This window comes from Mus musculus, chromosome 19 (genome assembly GCF_000001635.26).
Source record: "Mus musculus strain C57BL/6J chromosome 19, GRCm38.p6 C57BL/6J".
Classification (NCBI taxonomy): domain Eukaryota; kingdom Metazoa; phylum Chordata; class Mammalia; order Rodentia; family Muridae; genus Mus; species Mus musculus.
This window is the reverse complement of record NC_000085.6, coordinates 22694059-22714568: the sequence shown is the minus strand read 5'-3', so window position 1 is coordinate 22714568 and position 20510 is coordinate 22694059. Positions and strand designations below refer to the sequence as shown.

At 39.8% G+C, this 20510-nt stretch overlaps 1 protein-coding gene across 49 annotated transcripts in view; it reads right to left on the bottom strand.

Annotated features, from left to right (window-relative positions):
- Positions 1 to 20510, bottom strand: part of Trpm3 (transient receptor potential cation channel, subfamily M, member 3) — an 857614-nt gene that overhangs the window by 280842 nt on the left and 556262 nt on the right. For all 49 annotated transcript variants that reach the window (XR_003952780.1, XR_003952781.1, XM_006526956.4 and 46 more), the window contains exons 2-4: positions 17068 to 17147; positions 15636 to 15840; positions 2644 to 2857 (exon numbers count right to left, since the gene is read on the bottom strand). Coding sequence is in view for 45 of the 49 variants with exons in the window: in XM_006526956.4 (XP_006527019.1) it covers positions 2644 to 2857; positions 15636 to 15840; positions 17068 to 17147 (499 nt within the window). In the remaining 4 variants the exon portion in view is untranslated. The remainder of the gene's footprint in view (positions 1 to 2643; positions 2858 to 15635; positions 15841 to 17067; positions 17148 to 20510) is intronic.

The following is a 20510-nucleotide window of genomic DNA, read 5'->3' as shown; positions in this document are numbered from 1 at the left end:
TCTTTTAGCTTCCTTCTTGGGAAGTCACTTCTATACACTACTTTAAGGTACATTCCCTAAACATTTACACTTATCCACATTATCCTCCTTCCCCATGACACACCCATCCTCGGTGCCATCCCTTCTATGAACTTTAACGTAGATGTAATTCCTTGAACATACAGTAGCTTGTGTGTCCTCAACAGCTCCCTATTTCATTGCCACATCCTCCAGTGATGCATAATAAAATGTGACACATGTCCTTGGACAGGAATATGGGATGGTTAGGGTATTACTCAGCCTGTGGGACCCAAGGGAAGGTCTAACTTCAAATAAGGGCCCAGAAGCCATGCATCGAACATAAGAACTCACTAAGCAGTGTTACCACGGAGACATCATACATGTTTCAATAACTCAATTGTAAAATAGACATGAGACCAAATGAGCACTAATCCACAGTGTGCTGTGCTGGGAGCCTGGAGAGATGCCCTTTTCACCTGTTACCTTGTCAATGTGTCATGTAAGTGAAAATATTGCTGAATGCAACTTTCAGACAAAAATGAGTAAGTCCATAAATATTAATGTTAATATGCAAAACATATCAGGACTGGGTCAGATAAGACATTTAACTGTATGTTATGCTTCTCTGCCACAATTTTCTCTACGTGCTACCAGCTTTAATAGCCATCATTAAAGTCTCATACTCTGAAGCAGAGACAAGCTGTTTGGTTTATAGTATTTAGGATATAAATGATTTTTTTCTGCTTTGAATGCATTTTAGAAAAGAAGAAAAACAACTAGCAATTTTTCTAAATATAGAAAATTGGTTAGAAGTTCTTTTGAGCCTTGTGTTGGATGGGTCTCTACCTCAGAAAGCAAAAAGACTAAAATGCTTTCTATTTAATTAAGAGGAAAATGTGTAGCCTAAAATCAAAATTGTCATTAAAATTTCTTTTTATAGGATCATCAGTAAGAGCTAACTGTGCTGGTCAGCTGAAGATGTTGCCAACCGATAGACTGGGTTGATATTTTATAATACAGCACTGGGCATGGACCACCTACACAGACCACTGCTAAAACATGCCTGTGTAGCTGTGTGCTGACTGATCACAAAGTCTAGATATGTAGGAGATTTCAAAATTCTCACATCATCTGAGCTAAAACTCAGCTATTCTTTAGTAATAAAAAGATGTTAGTTAGACTAGTTATATCCACTAGCTTCAAATGTGCTCATGTGTACAGACTCTGAGCCTTCTGACAAATTTTCATTAGCTTTTAGATCAGGCTCTTCTCAAACTCACAAAGATCCACCTACCTATACCTGCTGAGTTCTGGCATTAAGGCCATGTGCCACTACACCTGGCATTTGTGTACTTTTTATAAGAATTTCTAACTCCAGGTAACAAAGTTTGCTCTGTTATCTGTTGAATACTAATCATGTTTTACAGATAAGAACCTAACTATAAGTGGTTATTAGAATTGATTTGATAATTATGCTCGCATCATAATATTAAAATTTTATGGCAGGTAGGAAAAGATATTTGGAATTCATGAAGGATTGAAATTAGTCATCTACTGGTGTGGAATGTTTTAAGAAACATTTAACATTATAAACCCACATGGATCTGAAGTGATATTCAGTGATTAGGCACATGTATTGCACTTGCAAAGGATCTGAGTTTGGTTCCTTGTCCCTATGTTGGGCAGTTCACGACTGCATGAAACTCCAGATCCAAGAAGGATCCAATGGTTCTGGCTTCTTAGAGCACTACACTCATGTGCACAAACCCAGTCTCAGATGCACATGCATAAATATAATTAAAAATAAAATATTTTAAATAAGTATGATATTTTGAATAATCTAGACTTAACCTTATAATTCACACCCCTGATAGAAATGGTATTAAAAAACAACTCAGGCAGGGAACATTCCCAGTGGATAAAGCAACTATCACACAAAGTAGAAGGACCTGAGTTTGACTCACCAGAACCCATGTAAAAGCCAGGTACAGTTGTAGTAGTATGAGCATCTGTAGCATGCCTATAGAGGTGAGTAGCAGAGAATGGAGAGCCCCTGATGGCTTACAGGCTAGCTATCCTGGTGTATACAGGAGCGAACAACAGAGAAACCCTGCCTCAACAAGGTGAAAGGCAGGGGCTGACACCTGAGGTTGTCCACCTATGTGTAGTAGTCATGCCATATATTAGTTATGCATACATATCCTCCCTCCCTCCCTCCCTCCCTCTGTCCCTCCCTCCCTCTAAAAATGTTACTTGGTACCAAGCTTAAAATTGCCTAAATAAAAAGGCAGACATTTCCATTTAAAACAAAAAATTATCTTTTAAAAGTGTAGTGGATACTTATGATAATCTGACCTACTAAAAGTATCCCGCGAACTTCTATTAGGCATGTATACAAATTCTGCAAGTCATTAAACAGTAAAGCCATTCCTCATATGCAGTTCTTCTTAGCTGAAACATATCTGCATAGCTCTCACTAAGGCACAGGAAGGAGAAGAAGCAATAAGAGGAGGTTGGTGAGCAGGAGGGCGGGCACATATGAGTAGAGGTGAGGTAGAGAAGTATGGGCGTTTTCAACCTGAGGCAAAATTATTCTGGATACAATGTGGTTGCAGCTGCCTTTCTCCATCCTACTCTGATTACCTGTGTTGACCCCTCCAGTGAAGATCCAGGCTCCAGTTGTCATGGCTGCTTTGATGAGCCCCTTCCCGAAGACTTGCTTGAGTTTGGGCTGGAGTTCAAAGTTCTGCAGCCCTCCGTGCACGGAGATGAGAAGTTTGGGAAGCTCCAGTTGCCATTCCTTGGTCATCAGGTGTAGCAAGAGATCAGGTTTCGTATCAAAAGATACTCGGACATACTAGAATAGAGATTGACAATTAGGGAGATGGGCAAAGCTGCCTGAGGCTGCTTGTCATTGTGACAGTTATATGTGTCCCTACTTGAAGAAAATGTCTTATGTGAAATCAGAAATGTAAGGAAAAGGGCCCATTTCCTTTAGAGAAAAGGAGATAAAGGGGTTCGAGTTTTAAAGGTTTTGTTGAAATTCTAAGTTATTGGCAATTTTGAAATTACTTGATTTTTATTAAATGTAGTTTAAACAAACCTTCCTGGTGAGCTTTTTGCCCAAATAAAATTATGTTGGTTGGCATTTTACCTTTGCTTATATTTGTACAATGATTTAGACATTCCTAATATTTTCAACACGATCAATCCCTTTAAATAAACTAGATGTAGTTATAACTGTGTTTTTGTGATCCTGCTGTTTTTTGAGGTTCCAGAAGACTCTAAAGTTCTGCATAATACAAAGAAAAATTTTAAATCAGGTAATATCAGGTTATATCTAGCTGTAAATGTATCTTAAATAGTCTGTTATCTACCTACGGATGTATGTAATATCTATCTATCTAATCTATCAATCTACCAATCTATCATCTATGCATCTACCACATCTCTCTATCGTCTATGTATCTATCCATCATCTATGTATCTATCATATCTATTTATTTACCTATATATCATCTATCTATCTATCTATCTATCTATCTATCTATCTATCTATCTATCTATCTATCTATCTATCTCACCAGCCAGTCATCTATCTATCTTTATTTATCTAATTTTTATGAGCTACTGTAGCTATGGCTGGTCTGGAACACATTATTCAGATCAAGGTGACTACAGACTCACAATGATCCTCCTGGCTCTCTCTCTCTGCCTTCTCAGTACTGAGACTACAGGTGTGTGGCACCACACCCAGCTCAAATGCTTTACCTTTAAAAGACACATCATGTGACAGAAGACATGTCAGATATTCTACAGTCAAAAATGAAAATTTAGAGCAGAATCAAAGTTTAGCTAGATCCAACAGGAAGTTCAATATATAAAAATGTGTATATAACAGAAGCTATAAATACAATGATGATGATATACACAGACACACAACTTTTAGTTCAACTACATACTTGATATACTAGGCAATGGTAGGAATTCTTCTGAAATATACTATTGACTTGGCATGAAATGCAAGGATATTTCATTTCTAAAGAAGGTCTGCTTGGAGACGCAGAGCAGGGCAGGATCTGAGAAGCTCTCCCCAACCCTGCAGCTTGAACATCTGACCTGATGACTTTCTGCAATGTAGGGGCATCCTTGGCGAGCCCCACAGAAGCTAGGATCTATCAAAGTGTTCACCTAGGAAATGTTAGGCAGAAAAACTAAGAAACTATATAAAAGAAGGCTTCAGGGAAACTTGCTCACCTCAACCATGGAGGATTGAGGTAGGCTCTGGGAAGATTTAAAAAAGAATTCCATTTGATTATCTCTAAACACAAACAGGTCCCTACACAGGTTTGCCATCGGTCCTCTTAGTGAGGTCTGAGACCTAGAAAGTGGTATATTAATGCCAATTATTTGGTTGAGTGATGGCTCTAGATAAGAGGCAGAAGAAAACATAGACTGTGTAATAAATCTAGATTGGAAATAATTCCTATGGAACAGATATCTGAGCAGACCGCCCAAGACACTGAGATGGTCATAGACCCCAAAACTGACACATATAGCATCTTGTATGAGGATATCCAAACAAAGAAAAAAGAGAAACTGTAAAGGAATGACCATGGACATTTGAAAACCTAGGACAGAACTTGCAGTGATTAAAATGCAACATTGTAAATGAAAATCAGCATGCAAAAGGGACAGTTGACAATGGTTCTCACAAAGTTAACCCAGAAAGATGAAGATTCGGAAAGCGCACAGAAACAACAGCAAAAACTAAAGATGATCAGAAGAGCAAGCTAAAGTTCTTGAAAGAGGCACTGGCAGACTGTTTCTCAGAAGTACCGAAGGATCTCAGCTCTCAGGCCCAGGAGCTCGATGGACCCGAGGAGGGATAAGTAACAGGAAACTTTCCTCAGTTGTGATACATCTCAGATAGCATCCCTAAAAGCAGCTTGGAGAGAGCACTGCCTACTAAGACTCTAGACTAGAAGCAGCAGCAATGAAGCCCAAAGAAGTGGCCTGTCACTCTAGAGCTCCACATTTTCAGGTGAAAAGAAGTGACGTATTTTATTTTCAAAAATGGGGAAAAAATAGCTGATTTTTATGAATGCCAACACGGAGTTTCCCTCTTGACAGTTTTCAGAAGGTTATACTATCCAGAATGACGATCTCAAACACAAGGTGGGATACAGCTAATTAGTAACTACACGGTAAATATAAAACCATGTTGGCGGCGCATATGTAAATCAACAACCATGCCTAATTTATAGTATAAAGGGCTAGAAATAAAGCATTATGCAATAAAGTAACAATCAGAATTATAGCATTCTTAGGTGTATATTACATGGGTCTATAGCTCAGTTGGTAGACTGCTTGCCTTATGTTCTCGGTTTGATTCTAATGCACCACACCACCAGGGTGTGATGATGCTTATAATCCCAACACTTGAGGGGTGGAGGCTGGCAGATCAGAAGTTTGGGGAATCATGAATTACATGAGATGCTGTCTCCAAAAAAAATGAAAATAGCAAGAACAAGATATATAGTGGGTCCTTGAGATGGTTCAGTGAATAAAAGCGCTTTCCTGATACCAAGCCTGAGGACCTGAGTTCAATCCCTAGGACCACGTGGTAAAAGGAGAGTATCAACTCCCACAAGTTTTCTCTGACCATTATGGCCCCCACACATATGCACATGGTTATACATATGTATATACACAGAACGTCAATGTAAGATTAATTAAAATTATTTTTAAAAGTGTTGCATGGGAGAGAAAAGAATTGATTAATGAGGTTTGTGGCCCATAACTGTAATCAGGACTTGCAAGGTAGAGGCAGGAACATCAGGAGTTCAAAGGCTAGCCTTAGATACACAGTGAATTTGGGCTAGCTTGGACTTAATGGAATCCTGTCTCAAAAACCAAAACCTCCAAATTATTCACTACCTTTGGACATGAGTTACATTCAAAGTCTATTCTTTGTGTGTGTGGTGTATGTGTGTACATAGTTATTTGTGTCTGCAAAAGTGCAGACAAGTGTGGGATGTAAGTCAATTTTGAGTGTCTTCCTCAAACCACCACCTTCTTATTTATTTTATACATTAATCAAATTATTGTGTGCATGTGCATATGTGTATATGTGTGTATGTGTATATCTCTGTGTATGTGCCTGCACAAATGTGTGCATGTGTGTGTGTGTGTATGTGCCTGCTTGCATATGTTCATGTATGTGTGTGCACATACACATGCTCACATATGTCACAGTACAGATGGGGAAATTAGAGGACAGCTTGGCATGTAATTTCTCTCCTTTTGCTATGTGGATCCCAGGCATTCAATTCAGGTCATCAGACTTGCTGGCAAGTGCTTCTACCTACTGAGTTATTTTGCCAGCCCTTTAGTGAAGATCTCTCTCAAGACCCCTCTTGACGCTCACTGCGCTGGCTATTCTGGCTGGCCAGTAAGCCCATGCCATCCCTTTGTCTCTACTTTTCCAGTGCTGGGATTACTGGAGTATGTATGCTATTCCAGGCTTGTTATGTTGGTACTATTGAACTTGGGTTTTCATATTTGTATAGCTTAACACTTCACCAATGGAAACCACTCCCCAAGTCCTATAGTTCTTTTTTTTTTTTTTGAGGTTAGTTCCAAGGCCCACGTGTATATTGACAGACTCATATACTATTTTCAGTCAACTCTTAAATAATACTCTAAAATAATGACAAACACACAGCACAGAAAATACACACAGCAGCAAAGTAGCCAGTTATCAAGTATTATATGTGACATGTGACTGCAGATTCTATGCCTTTTTAAAATAGGCTGGGTAGTGTAACATATTACACACATGAACAAGGTACTGTTCACTCAAGCCACTAAGTGATTAGGTTCCATTGTGCATACACGTGGCTCATTGATGGCTAAAAGGTCCCTTGTGGGGCCTGACTCCAGGTACACGTGTGCTCATTGCTTTATGTATTCCATCTCATGTTGTCAATATTTGCATTGGAGACAGAAAGGACCCATAATGTTCCCAAGTTCACGCTGCTAGAGAGGCTCTGTACTCTAGCTTTGACTCTTGACCTCAAAGATGTAACTTCCTCTTTCTCTTTTTCCTTCATATAAACCAACCAGTCTCTGAGTCCTAAGAAGGCATTTCTCAAAATTGTGTATTCCCCAGACCCGGTCTTTGTTCCTTTTGCTGTGGCATTAGCAGTGCATTCGCTTCAAGAATGTCAATCCCGGCTCAGGTACAGCTTCCAGGTTTCTTTGGCCCTCAGATCCCTGAGACATCCACAGGTCAATAGCCTGACTTCCTCCTGGCAGTGAACTTTGATCACACTCTTTCTTAATTTAAATCATTATATCTTTTGTAAACTCCTTATTCCTGCAAGCTTCCCCTTAATTTGGCATCATCCCCTCTATTAACAGTTTTCCCCAATTTTCTGTGCATTTGTCTAATGCTGATCCCCGAGTCTTACATTACATACTCTTCCCCATCACTCACAGAAACTATGCTCATCTTTCGAAAGCTTGCTTCAGTCCTAATGACTGCCTGAGACTGCAAGCCCATGATGATCCAATGTGACTCTTGATGAATCCCAGTGTGATATTTCTTTCTGGATGCTCCTTTTATGTGGCAATTTATCCCCTTTGCTACAGGCCTTTGAGTTCAGGGCCTATTGAGCTGCCCATGTTTTTTTGGCAAGCCTCTTTTGTATTGACTATAAATAAAGTAGGCACAGTATTAGGAGAGATTGTTTTACCTCTTCTGTTTGCACCCCAAGGGAAGGAGTCACAGAGATATCACATCTAGTTATCCAGCAGACATTTACTTCTTTATTATAGCCATATCATTAAAGCTATGATGAACCCCGAAGGCTACTGATGGGATAGGGTTTTTAACCTTTAAATGTAAAGAAATCATATGATAGATTAGCTAATTAGAAATGCAGGATCTGATTCGATAGGTCTGGGATGGGGCTTCGGTGTCTTCATTTCTAATGGCTTCCTGAGGTTCAGATGTGTGTAACTCCTCCCAGATTTTAAAAAGACCTAAATAGTGTGCATAGAGTTTGAATATGCTGTTGATTTTTTTTTTTTATGTTGAAAATGTCACCTTCAATGCAGCAGTTTGGAGAGATAGGGCCTTTAAGAGATAGTTAAGTCAGGAGGAGACTATCCTCTCAAACAGATTCATGCTCTTAGCAGGAGTGAGGTCCTGAAATAAGGGTTGGTAAGCACGTGGACACATTTTCTTGCCCTTATACATACGGCAGCAGGATGATACTGAAATAGGGGCTTCCCTGGCAGCAAGCCTCTAAACCAGAATTACCCATTGTCTAGAACTGTAAAATAAACGAGTCTGTGCTTTATAAATTTCTCCTTCTCCGATACTCTATTACAAATAGAGCAGCACAAGGTAGGACTAAAGCAATGTGTCTGTTATTTAGTTTGGAGCCAATAGGAAATAAAATATACTTAAATTTGCTATGGAAAACAAAGAGATGGTGGGGAAGGATTAGGCCATGATAAATGAGAAAGTACAACAACTGGTGAGTCGCTCAGGGCATCTACACGATAGTACCCTCTTGGCCAGGACCAATTCTTAATCGGAGAAATGTAAGTTTCTGTATAGACCACACCAGGCTATCATGCATATCAGAGGAAAATCACAGACATTCGCTGCCTTGGTTTTTAAATATTGCCCATCACCTATAACTTATTGTGCCTTTCTCTTGGAGAACAAAAGACAAGTATTTAAGTAAATTTAGAAAATTGAATACATGGTTTGGGAGGTAAAATTATTACTAAAATCATGGGCTGAACACCATTTTAACATTATCTAGAAATTTCAATTAAATGGAGTCTAAATTAAATTAAATAAATTTGATGTTATATTTCTATATAGCAGAATAGAAACCTGACCTGCTGAGTCAGCAGCTTCACTTTCATAGATAATTGTGCCTAGAGCAATTAGTCAATTCCTATTAAATTTGATTTGAAATTAGGAGCTATTTGAGTTGTCAGGATAAGTAATTAATTGTTTTATTATTTAGGGGGCAGGGATAGGCACATGCAATGAGGTGTGTGTAGAGGTGAGCAGGCAGCTTGAGAGTGAGATCTCTTTTTACTATGTAAGTCCCAGGAATGAAAGTCAGGTCAGCAGGCTTGGGTGCAAGCGCTTTTACTCACTGAGCCATCCCATCAACCTATGCTAAGCAATTTTGATGTCTATTGTGTATCTACCAATTGCTAAGGGATACTATTGCTAATAACAGGAGATTTTCCCAATGTGCATTTCAAATGTGGTCACTTAGGCATTGCTCTGGCTTGGTGCTCTGTTTAGAAGTTTCCAACTCATTTTACTATCAGATGCTAAGAGTATTGGTCACTTGAACAATGTGAATTTCTGTCTTGCTGAATGAGACCAATTTGGACCACTGAATAGGATAGTACAGGGATCAAACTGTGGAAAGTCTAATCTCCAAGAAGCTCCAGTAAGTACGAAGTAGGTACATATTACTTCCATTCAATGTAGATATAGCATGCCTGAGTATAACTGATGCAAGTCTCATGCTTTTCAAAATTGTCTTCATTTTGCACTCTAGTTTTGTGGGGCATAGGAGACCTTGGCCACCCATTACTCCAGGACTTTAGGTCACCAGTTGATCAAGAGAGAAGCTGAGACCAAGGGAGGTATGCATCTCTGTAATGACCTGTCCCTTTTTGTGCTGTTAGCTCTCCTGTCTGAAACTAAGAGCCCTGTGCATGACAAGTGGACGACTTTTGAGATGTCCTGTATAAGACAGAAGCTAGGTTTAGTTGAAATCATATGATTTTATATGTCCTGGTGAAGGTATGAACCCAGCATTACTTTCACATGAAGATGTACTTTAATTTCCAGCCAACAAACTAGAAATTACATTTTGTAAATAGATGAGGGCTGTTCTTTCAGTTGAGTGGAGAGAATGCTGGTAACCAAATCTACAGGGGTTCAGTTGTGCCTGGTCTCGGGGTTCCTTTGCTAGATTTGTAGGAAGTTCCTGATTTTCCTACTGAATTGGCAAATACCTTGTCACTGTTCCAAGTGCTTCTGGTCCCATCTCAATGCTATGGGGCTCCCAGGGTGTCACCAGGCACAGGCTATTGCCAGGTTGTGGTCTTTTCCTTACATTAGATCTACACGGTCAAAGGCTGGAGGCAGAGGATGCAGCAGTCACTACTTAGAGAAGATGGAGGTAGTTTCCTCAAAGAAACAAACTCCTTAACCTTCCACTGGCATTCTGGACTTGAGCTTGGCAGAGCCTTTGGTTTTGCTAATTCATCGGTCCCTCTTTATCCCTAGATTTTTACGCATGTAACTCTGCCCAGCTATTTTAATGAAAATGAAAATGGGCAGCAGTGCAATAAATCTGGCTACACTCTTGGAAATGGGCGATGACAGCTCCTCTCCTTTCACTGCAGAGCCATCGTTACTTTTTACAAAGAACCACTTGATCCTTTGTAAGCCCTGTTTGTTCTCATGCATGGACCTACCATTGTGAAATCTGTTGTAACACTCTTGGCAGTGCCTTTCTTTCAAGCTCATAGTGGGAAATGTATCCCGTTCTTTTCTCTGTTGAGAAATGTGACAAGCGCCATTTCATTCCCTAATTTTTTTTGTAGCCACATGTAAAGGGGGTACTTGTAATTAAAGCCACAGCCAAGTACAATATCTCCCACCCGAGATAATTCTGCTGATAGCAGCCTTCCAAGCCCACAGAGCTCTTGCTTTGCATCCAGAGCTGAATGCTTATGGTGGCTCAGTAGACATAAAAATGGCACCAGAAAGAAAATATTTGCAAATGCATTTAATGCATTCAAACAAATTCATTCAAATTTCTAGTTGTATGGCCCTCAAAACTTTGGAAGTAAAAAAGTGTCATTAACTTTGCAGATTCCCAGTGTGAGCTATCGGGTATTTATTGGATTGATGTTGATAATGGGAAGCTTGATAGTGAATATCAATATAAAGTGCCACTAAGCACATGTCATGGAGGGTAGTCTAGAATTTCTGTCAGGATTACTTAGTATGGTATTTTCTAGAAGCAAGGAAGAGGAATGGTTTTCTGGAGGAGGCACAGCTTCTCCTGCTTCATTGACCTATGATTAGAATGGAAGATACCAACCATATAGTCTACTTTAATTCTTAGCTTCAGACAGACTGTCTACTCCTGTGGTCAACTCAGCAGCCTTCAGACCACAAGGTGCACAACGGAAACCAATGGAGCAATTCCAAGGTTTCTCCTTGGCTCTCTCAGGCTCCAGGAAGCTTCATGTTAGCCACAGTGCAGTGACTGGCTGTTCAGGTGTGTGAAGAGGAACCATTTAGTCATTTCCTACATGGTGTGTGTCGATCAAGAATTCCCAGGTCAAATTTGCAGGATGCAAAGAGAGATCATTTCTAAACCTCAGACTCAAACCTGGAAATTCTCAGGGACAGCCTCCCCACAAAGCAACTACCCTACTGTGTTTTCCCCTCCCTCAAAGCCCAGAGAGCTAGACACTTTCCTTTGTGGGCTCAATAGTTAAAGCTTTCAGTGTCAAGCAAGGGCTAAGGATAATTGTCTTAATTATATGAAGACTGTACTAAGTGACTCCACATGATCCAATAGACAGAGTAAATGGCAGAGGAGAGCTGGGAGAGATTTATGTGGCTGGCTTGAGAGGTTTTAACTGTATGCCCTTAATTAGGTTTAGTCTTACCTGGCCCACAAGCCAGTTCTGCATTAATTAGAAAAGATGATTTGTAAACAAGTAAGCCTATACTCTGCTCACTTTGTAAATCATGTGGAAGCCCTCAATAGATAGAGTTGCCAAAATAACCCCTCACGGTATCTGCTGACTGAGCCATTTTGCTGTGTAAGTTATGAAATGTCCCTATGAGTGAGCTAGTCTTCTGAGAGTCCAGGGTGGTTTAGTGCTTGTCATCTGGTAGGATGCAATTTGGGCACAGGAAGAAAGTTGGGCTCCTTCCTCTCTGTCAGCTTGGACTGGTTCCTTCCTGTGTTATAGTTTCTCTCTACAAAGTTAATTTTCCTGGGGCTGGTTAGGCTTGGACACTGAGTTCTGAACACCACAAAGCTCTTGAAAGAGCTCGGCAAATGGTTCTAATAATCGAGGATGTAATTTTACAGAAACTTCTCCCCGCTCGAAGCTTTCAAGCTTAATTAACCTCATTAAATATTAGTGATTTAAAAATTCTGCTACAAAAATTATTAAACCCTTATAAAGAGGTAGAGGCACAATCATAATTGGCTTTCTTTTGATCATCACAAATAATTTCCAAATAAAACAGTGACTCATCTATTCTAGGTACACATGACAAAGAAAATAGAGAGTGGAAAGGGGGATATTAGGAGGCTGGGTTTAAGAACTTCTGCTGGTAAAATATCTTACTTTCTTGGACCTTCAGTTCACTCATCTATAATGTAGGTAAAGGGGAAGAAGATTAATTTTTCCAAGGCTGGTTACACAGTGGAATAATTGTGGTATTATATATCCAAAGATCTTTGTATACCCACGTTCTCTCCAAGGCTAATGAATGAGATTCCAGATATAAATCTTAGATAACAGCAATTTGCCATGGCCTTCTGATTAGGATGTTTCAAGTGTATTTGATGTTTAAAAGTCTGCGATTTACTGCTGGCTCCACATATGTGGTAGGACAGATACCTAGATATGGCTCTCAAGTAACTGGAGGCATTTTAGTAATGAGTCTGTCTGCCCGCCTCACTGTGTGCAGTCCACCTTAGCATTTGTAAAATGCTATAACTATATCCTGGGCTGCCTTCAAGGAAAAAGTTAATGTTATATCTTACCTTAATTCTTTTTTTCAAATAAAAGACAAGTTTGCTCCTAGAGTATTTTGATGACTTCGCTAAAAATTATTTCAAGGACTCCTTTCAGAGGTGAGGGCCCAAAGGCACATTAAGTTTACTGGCCTGTCTAACTGTAGTTTTAGAGAATAATTAACCATACAGTGCTCTCATGAAGACTGGCTTCTTTAAAAGGCAATGAGTGCCAGGTCCCAATGTCCAAACTGCATGCTGGTTTGCTCAAGAGGTTGAGACATAAGGGCTGGCAAGCATCCGTTCCCCTGCCTCATAAAAGGAGGCCTCTGGCCCGACAGGACCGCTTCTTTGTTTAGACAAGAGAAGCAGAGTAAACTGCAGGGCAAGCTTTCCAAATGCACAAGATGCTCATTTGTGTCTGAATGAATGCTGAGGATTTCCACTTGATAAATACCCAGTAGTAATGAAAAGAGAAACTGGTCTTCATTAGGCTAATTAGCTTTGGGCAGAAAGAAAGGTTTGCCCTCAGAGTGACTGCCCTGAGACCACCTGGGGACACTCTGACCTCAAGGTCAGCAAGGTAGTATGTGGACAACACTCACCAGTGCTGAGAGGGACCCTCTTTCCCAGGGTTCTTAACACGTGAGGATGGTAATATACCCTGGTGGGATGTACCTGCCCACGGAACATGCATGAGGTTCTGTGTTTGATTATAGCTCTAAAAAGAAAAAAATTCTTGAACATATACAGGGGAATTGAAACCAGAAGGGACTGCAGAATACATGGTTGCTCATTTATGATCATGACTGTTATCCACTAAAGAAATTGTTGAAGTATTTTGCTGAATACTTTGAAGGGCACAGACATATAAACTCATATTGAGTTTTTCTCTCTGGGTTTTTGGGGGGGGGTTCAAATTCACCAGAAATTTTCAGGGGATGAGAAGACTTTCCTCTAGAAGGAAGTTACACAATAGAAGGGCTCTTGGCTGTGCTCCTTCTAAAGTCACACACAGCAGCTGCTTAGCCACTGAGGTGGACAAGGATTAATGTTGGAAGGACCCAGGTAATACGACCCACTCTGATTTGCTGGGATGAGTGACTGTAGGGGCCAGACAGAGTGTGAACATCAGCTACTTCCAGGTAGCTTTCTGGATGGTGACTCACTCACACGCAGAGCAGACAGTAGGCATGTGAAGGCTAATCCCCCTGTGGAAATACTCTAATGGATATTTAAGTTTCCAGGAAATACAGGAAACTATTTACCTGACCTATGTCTATCATTTGCACACATATATTGAACACTAGATATGTATGAAGTAACTTTCATCCTCACAAACATCCACAGGAAGACACATTACCGGTGTTCTAGGTAGAACATTTGAGGTTCCTGTAAATTAAATGGTTTAACAAAGACAGACAGTGAAAATTTACCTAGTCCTGTGACTTCAAGAGCATACATTTATTTTGATTGATTATAGAGTTTCCCTCTGAGCAAACCTTCTGTTAATTTTAGTATCAGGCATCATTCAAAGCTCTTAACACACATGGGTACTGCTGTTAATTCCTAAGACAGTCTTCCGAAGTAGAAGTTACTACCCCATTTTTACACTCAAGAAAATTAAGGCACTAAGCTTCAATTGGACAGTCACCCAACCATCAAGTGACAGCACCAGGCTCTGAATAAAATGCCAATAGATTTCTATTCCAAGGTAAGCAAGAAAGCAACAGAGTTTGACCTTTCAGAATTATATACAAGTATTGACTGAAAATGTAAATTAAAGTATATGAACTAATAGAGTCCTACATCAAAGGAATATCCTTTAAAGGATGAGTTAAATGCCTTTTCAATTTCTTTTAGAGCCTGGGGGAAATGAGAATATTAATAATGCCAGCTAAACTAGTTCACACCCACTGACATGTCCTGTGTCATGCAGATACCTCACACCTATTATCTAACTCGTTCAACAACCAGAAGCAAGCTTGCTGAACTATAAAATTTCCAGAAGTCTCAGAACACATGTTATCCGTTTTATTCTTTGAAAAGTCTGTGAGTCACCTCAAGAGTATTTCATGGGAACTATAGTTTCGACATGACAAAAATTTTATATGTTTACAAATTCCTCGATATTTTCCTTTTCCATTGAGACTCTCACTAGCCTAGCTGCTTGGAGAAAATGTACCTGATGTGGATTCTCAGATCTCTGTCAAGACCAGGCAGGAAACAGCCTGGGAAATGTGGCCAAGAAAACAAAACAGAAACCTAAAGGAAACATTCTTTTTCTCTCCAAAGCTAGGATAAAGGATTTAGAAAAAGGCTAAGTAGATGAGACACAGAAAATAACATTGCAAACTGTAAAAAAAAAAAATAAATAAAATAAAAAACTGTAGAAAATATTCCAGATTTAAAAAGGCAAGTACCGCCTTTTTCCTCATATGTGAAAGCCAGAGAGCAGTGGATCTGAGTGTAAGAGTGGTTGAAAAAAGATGATAAAGGTGTAGGAGGCAGGGGAATAAAGAAGTGGTAGATTTGGTCAATGCCTGTGTACCCACATATGGAAACAACATTGAACCGCATGGTCATATACAATGATACATATTAACCAGAATAAAAATCAGTTAATCATCTGATCTCATGCTAATCACTTAAAAGTCCTAGGGGAGGTTTTCTTTTCCTATTTTATAGACACTCTACAGGGAAGTGACAGAGGCCAGGCTAGCCTGAAACCTACAACCCAGGCTCTCAGCTATTCATTTACAGGATGTGACACTATGTCTGGGAATGAGTAACTGTCTTTCAAATTACCATAGCTTTGTTGGAATGGCCACCTCCTTGGAACTCAATGGTCCCAAAAGCGTCTGTTGGGCTGAGCTGAGTGTGTTTGCTGATAGACCACTTCTCAGACTGGATGTCATTTCGGGAGAGGCGACTCTCATTTTTCTCATTCTGAAGCACAGAGATACTGGGAGTGAGTCCAACATGCTGGCCTATGAGGCGTCCACAGCAACACCTATAACAGGAGAGGTTAAAGTGAACTCTTTTGTCAGCCATCACTAGAATACATACCCAGGTAGCCTGCTATAGAAACCCAAAGACCATGCTGACCCATTCCAGTTAAGTGGCAAATGAGATCCCAGAATGCAGCCTTATCAGAAAAATGGAAGATGGAGGTCTCCCTTGGCACCCATCTACTGCTCTTCTCCATCATCCAGTTTCTATATCAACAACTTTCTGTTCTTCTCCACCCACACCTTTCAGTATTTGGCATATTGTTTGGGGCAGGGCAATTATGAACAAAGTTCTCTAGATCTCTCCACTTTCAACCGCTCCAATCTATCAAATCTTCCATGGAGGATGCTAAAGAGCTCAGAGGGAAGAATTTTAACATGTCATTTAAATGGGGACTTTCACTTATATGTGAGTCACAATCCAACCTGTCTCCCTGACTGATATTTGCTGTCAAATATTCAATTCTGAGAATAAAATTCTATAGCTTTTTTCTTTGAAGAAGAAACTAAAAAAAAAGAAAAAAAAAGAAATTTGTTCCATCTGTCATCAAAATGTCCTTTGTGGTGTGTTATAACAGCCATCATCACAATTATTAGTAATGATAGTTACATATACAGCCACCGTTCTCTTCAACACTCGCAATTGAGGATGTCCTGATGACAAAACAATCGGAGCTCTGAAGGTTACAATGTATCCAAGGTTATGTGTCTAGTCTATAGCTGTGAGATCTGCATTTTAAGCCACCTTTTAAAATTGCCCATTCAAAAAGGCATTTCCAGAGGATGATGTACTATTTTAGCTTCCTGCTTTATACGCCACTGGTTTTCAGAAAGGCAACTACAGTATCACCCCTACCTCCCCCCCACCCCCAATATGAAGGTCTAAACCCTAATTAAGACAGTCTTTCATTCAATACTGTTCTTTTCTGTTAGCAGGGCAAATAAAACAGCCTGACAAAATATTTGGATGAAAAAATAAGCATTTGTAACAGAAACATAGAATGCTGTTATATATTACAATCAGCTATTTCTATGATGGTAACTGTATACACTTTGCTGATGAATATTAATGGTAGACAAGGCATACTCATCAGTGTAGTATGTATTTGCTTCAAAAATATATTTAATCTGACAGTGGTTCCATTTCAGTGTGTGGTATAATATTAATTGTATTCTATCACCATTATTATTACTTTGCATTCCCAATACATTAAAGACAATAGGATTACCTATGGGGGTCTTTGGTGCTCGGTATGATGTGAACACATTCTCTTTTATAAAATGCTCTTTCAATCCAGGATTTCTGAGCCTGAAACAAAACGAGAGAGAGAGAAAAAAAGATGAATATAAATTTTAAATCTTTTTGGCTAGGCAGCAACATCATGTAATCATACAATACACTAGTATATCATAAATGGATTCCCCGTTGCAGATCATCTAACCTGCTGATCGGGTTAACATTATACCATTGAGAAGAAAAGAAATAGAAAGGCTGGGAGAGTGTTAATAATAGGACTGTAGAGATGTTCGTTGTGATTTGTAAAGGACAGAAACGCAAAGCTCTTCCTAGAGAAAATGAAATTGAAGGAACAGAATGTGGCATTTGTAATCTTACATGAAAACAAGATTCAAAAGCCAGAGGAAACACATGTAGCTCAATATTAAGTTTTCATGGTCAAGGCTTGCATTAGATTTTTCCTTACAAGAAAGCAAGATGGCAGAGGGTGTGCATGACTCAGTCTCCTACATCACTAAATTCCCTGAAGTCCAAGTCTGTGATACAGAGGAACAATGAGCTATTAAAGGAAATGAGAAGGCAAGGAGGACAGATGTAAGCAGAGCCCCGATGTTCCCAGGTAACACTTGCAAAGGGAATGGGCACATTTCCCCTCACCTCCTACATACATGCAAAAAAATATGCCTTCTTAGAAAAGATGCTGTTGAGACCATCCATCCAATCAGAAACCCTGCAGTGAAGATGTGGTCCAAGATGGACAAGGGTGTTCCATCAAACTGAAGGATCTCCCCTGCCCCAAGTAGTATTTATCCTGCATGTACAAGCTATGGACTGTAGACCATATTACCCCACCATAACTATGAATGAAGGCTCATACATTTATATATAAAAAACATCACGTCATGTTATCAAGATACTGTAGACTCTTGACCCTTTTCTTCAAAAGCATTTGAAATAGTAGAGAAGTCTCCACTAAACTCACTAAGCTTCTCAGATGATTCCTTTCCTAACGATTTAGGATGGAAGTTACTGAGGCAAACCTTAGCTATTTCATGTTACTAACTCACTGTCAACCCTAAATTTATATTCTTAAAATATTCTGGCTCAAGGCACAACTGAGCTGTTCACTTGACCCGTGTCAATCACTGGTGGGAACTGTTACCAGCTCCTGCTTGCAGGATGTAATTAGCCCTGATTCCCTGGACATAAAGTGCTGTGTGAGCCTTTTGCATTCTGGTGGACACTCATTCCTTTGATCTCAAACAATGGAGGTCTATTTATGCATGTGACATCCATTGCAATAGTTCTTTAATACTAATATAATGAATATTCTAAACATGGCCAAACGGAGGATGGTTGAGGACCATTAAGAGAGTGTTCTGTTACAGGAATGATCACAATTGGGTCACTTAAATTTTGTTTTCCCTCCATTGTCTTTATTTAAAGGAGCAACCCACACTGCCTCAAAGGTCTCCAGGTTCAAGTGAGCCCCTACACACTCATGCACACAGAAGGCATTTATAACTTTGTTTGCAGCTCGACATGAAAAAAAAATCTAATCTCAAAGAGTTTCCCCTCTCCAACCAGAAGCAAAAACTACCGGCTCCATCTCTGCAACAGAAATGAACTCGGCAGCAAAGATAATCAGTCTTTATCTTTGTGGAAAGCCTGTAAATTAAACTATTCATACATAGCCCATGGTGCTGAAACACTGAATACTTTTGTTGATGTTATCTCTTGGCAGAAAGAGGTAAGACGTTCCTCACTGGACATTTGAAACCCACTCTCCCTACACCTTGGGGAACGGCAAAGAAAGAATGTACTTTTGTATCCTGTCCTGGCTAGCCTTCAAAAGAATCTTTTGGGGGAAGCATCTGCCTGCTTCAGTAAGTGCTGATTCATCTTCCAGGACAGGGAACTGGGAAAGCAGCATGTGTGGGATGCAAAGTCTACATCTGAGAAAGGAGCTTGAGCTGGACTCTGGCAGATGAGAGCAGTTAGGAATTCTTTTATCCTCAGTTATTCCTATCTGTCTACTGGGTACAATGATAATGCTTGATACATTGGGTTGTTTTTTGGGGAACACTGAGAATGACTTCAAGAAGAGACCAATCTTGGCTTATTTGTTTGTTGAGACAGATTCTCACTCTGTAGCCCTAGCTAGCCTAGTAATAATTCTGAATTCTAGTTGGCCTTGAACTTGCAGCAGTTACTATCCTGAGGCTCCTAAGTACCAATAGTAAAGCATTTACTATCATAACAGACCTCTGGGCTAATTCTGATACTATAAATTCCTATGGAAATTCATATGAGGGTTCAATAAAATATGTGTAGTAGTAGCCAACCCTATGTTTGGATCAAAGAGCCTTGGACTGGCCACTAATGAGATTTGAAGAAAAGTTCTTACTTTCTCTGAATCTTATGTATAGCAATATAGATCCTATGCTACCATGGAGGGTTTTGTGAAAATCAGAACAAGGAGTTCATCTTACACATCTAGCACAAAGTAGGAGCTCACCAGGACTCACAATGGCTAACATTTGTTAAGGGCCCACCACGTGCTTAGATACACTAATGAATATTGATAGGGAAGGACCACTACTACATCTATTTTATCAATGAAGAAATGAAGCCAGAGAGAAACAGCAAGTGAGTTCAAAAGCCACAATTTGATTTTGAATAGCCTTGCTCCAGGATCTTTCCTCTTACTCTGTGGATTCACTGCTTTGCCAGAGGGGACAGTCCTAGTTCTGAATGTCCTTTATGTGTGCAGAGCCGTCTGAGATGTCTGGGACTATTTCTGTGTTTGAACCACACTGGACTTCTGGTGGCATGTGGGAAACCTGTTTAGACTGGTTCCTTCTTCTTCCTCCCCATTCCAGCCCTCACACATGGTGAGGGGTGAAGTCTCTATCAACTGTTATTCCTCTTCCCTTAGGGTAATGGATGGGTTACTACTTTAGAAAGACCCCAATGTGTAAGGCAGAAGTTAGAGAAGGAGTAAAGATTATTATTTCTGCTTCAACAAAGAAATGGAATCACAACAGAACTTTAAACTTGAGACTATGGGGAGGGGGTGCACCAGAATGAATCATACTCCTCCAGGACATTGTTATTTTTAGTTTCAATTTTGGGGGTTCCTGCAAGCTTCTGTGAAATGGTGTGTAGAAAAGTTATTCCATTTGGATTGTCTGTTGGCTAGTCTTTCAGTAGAAGGTGATTTGACTTGTGTGCAGTCTAGCGACTTAATTACATTCTCAAAAAAGAAAAGCAGCCCCCTTGTGAGTGAATGGATGAAGACATACTTATGTTCCTTAGTTTTAACAGATTAACCAGTTCCCTTGCCAAGGCACAATTGGAAGGGAAAAAGAGGTGAGGCAAAAAGATCTCCCCATCAGTCATAATAAACTTCGACACTTTGTATTTATGAGACAA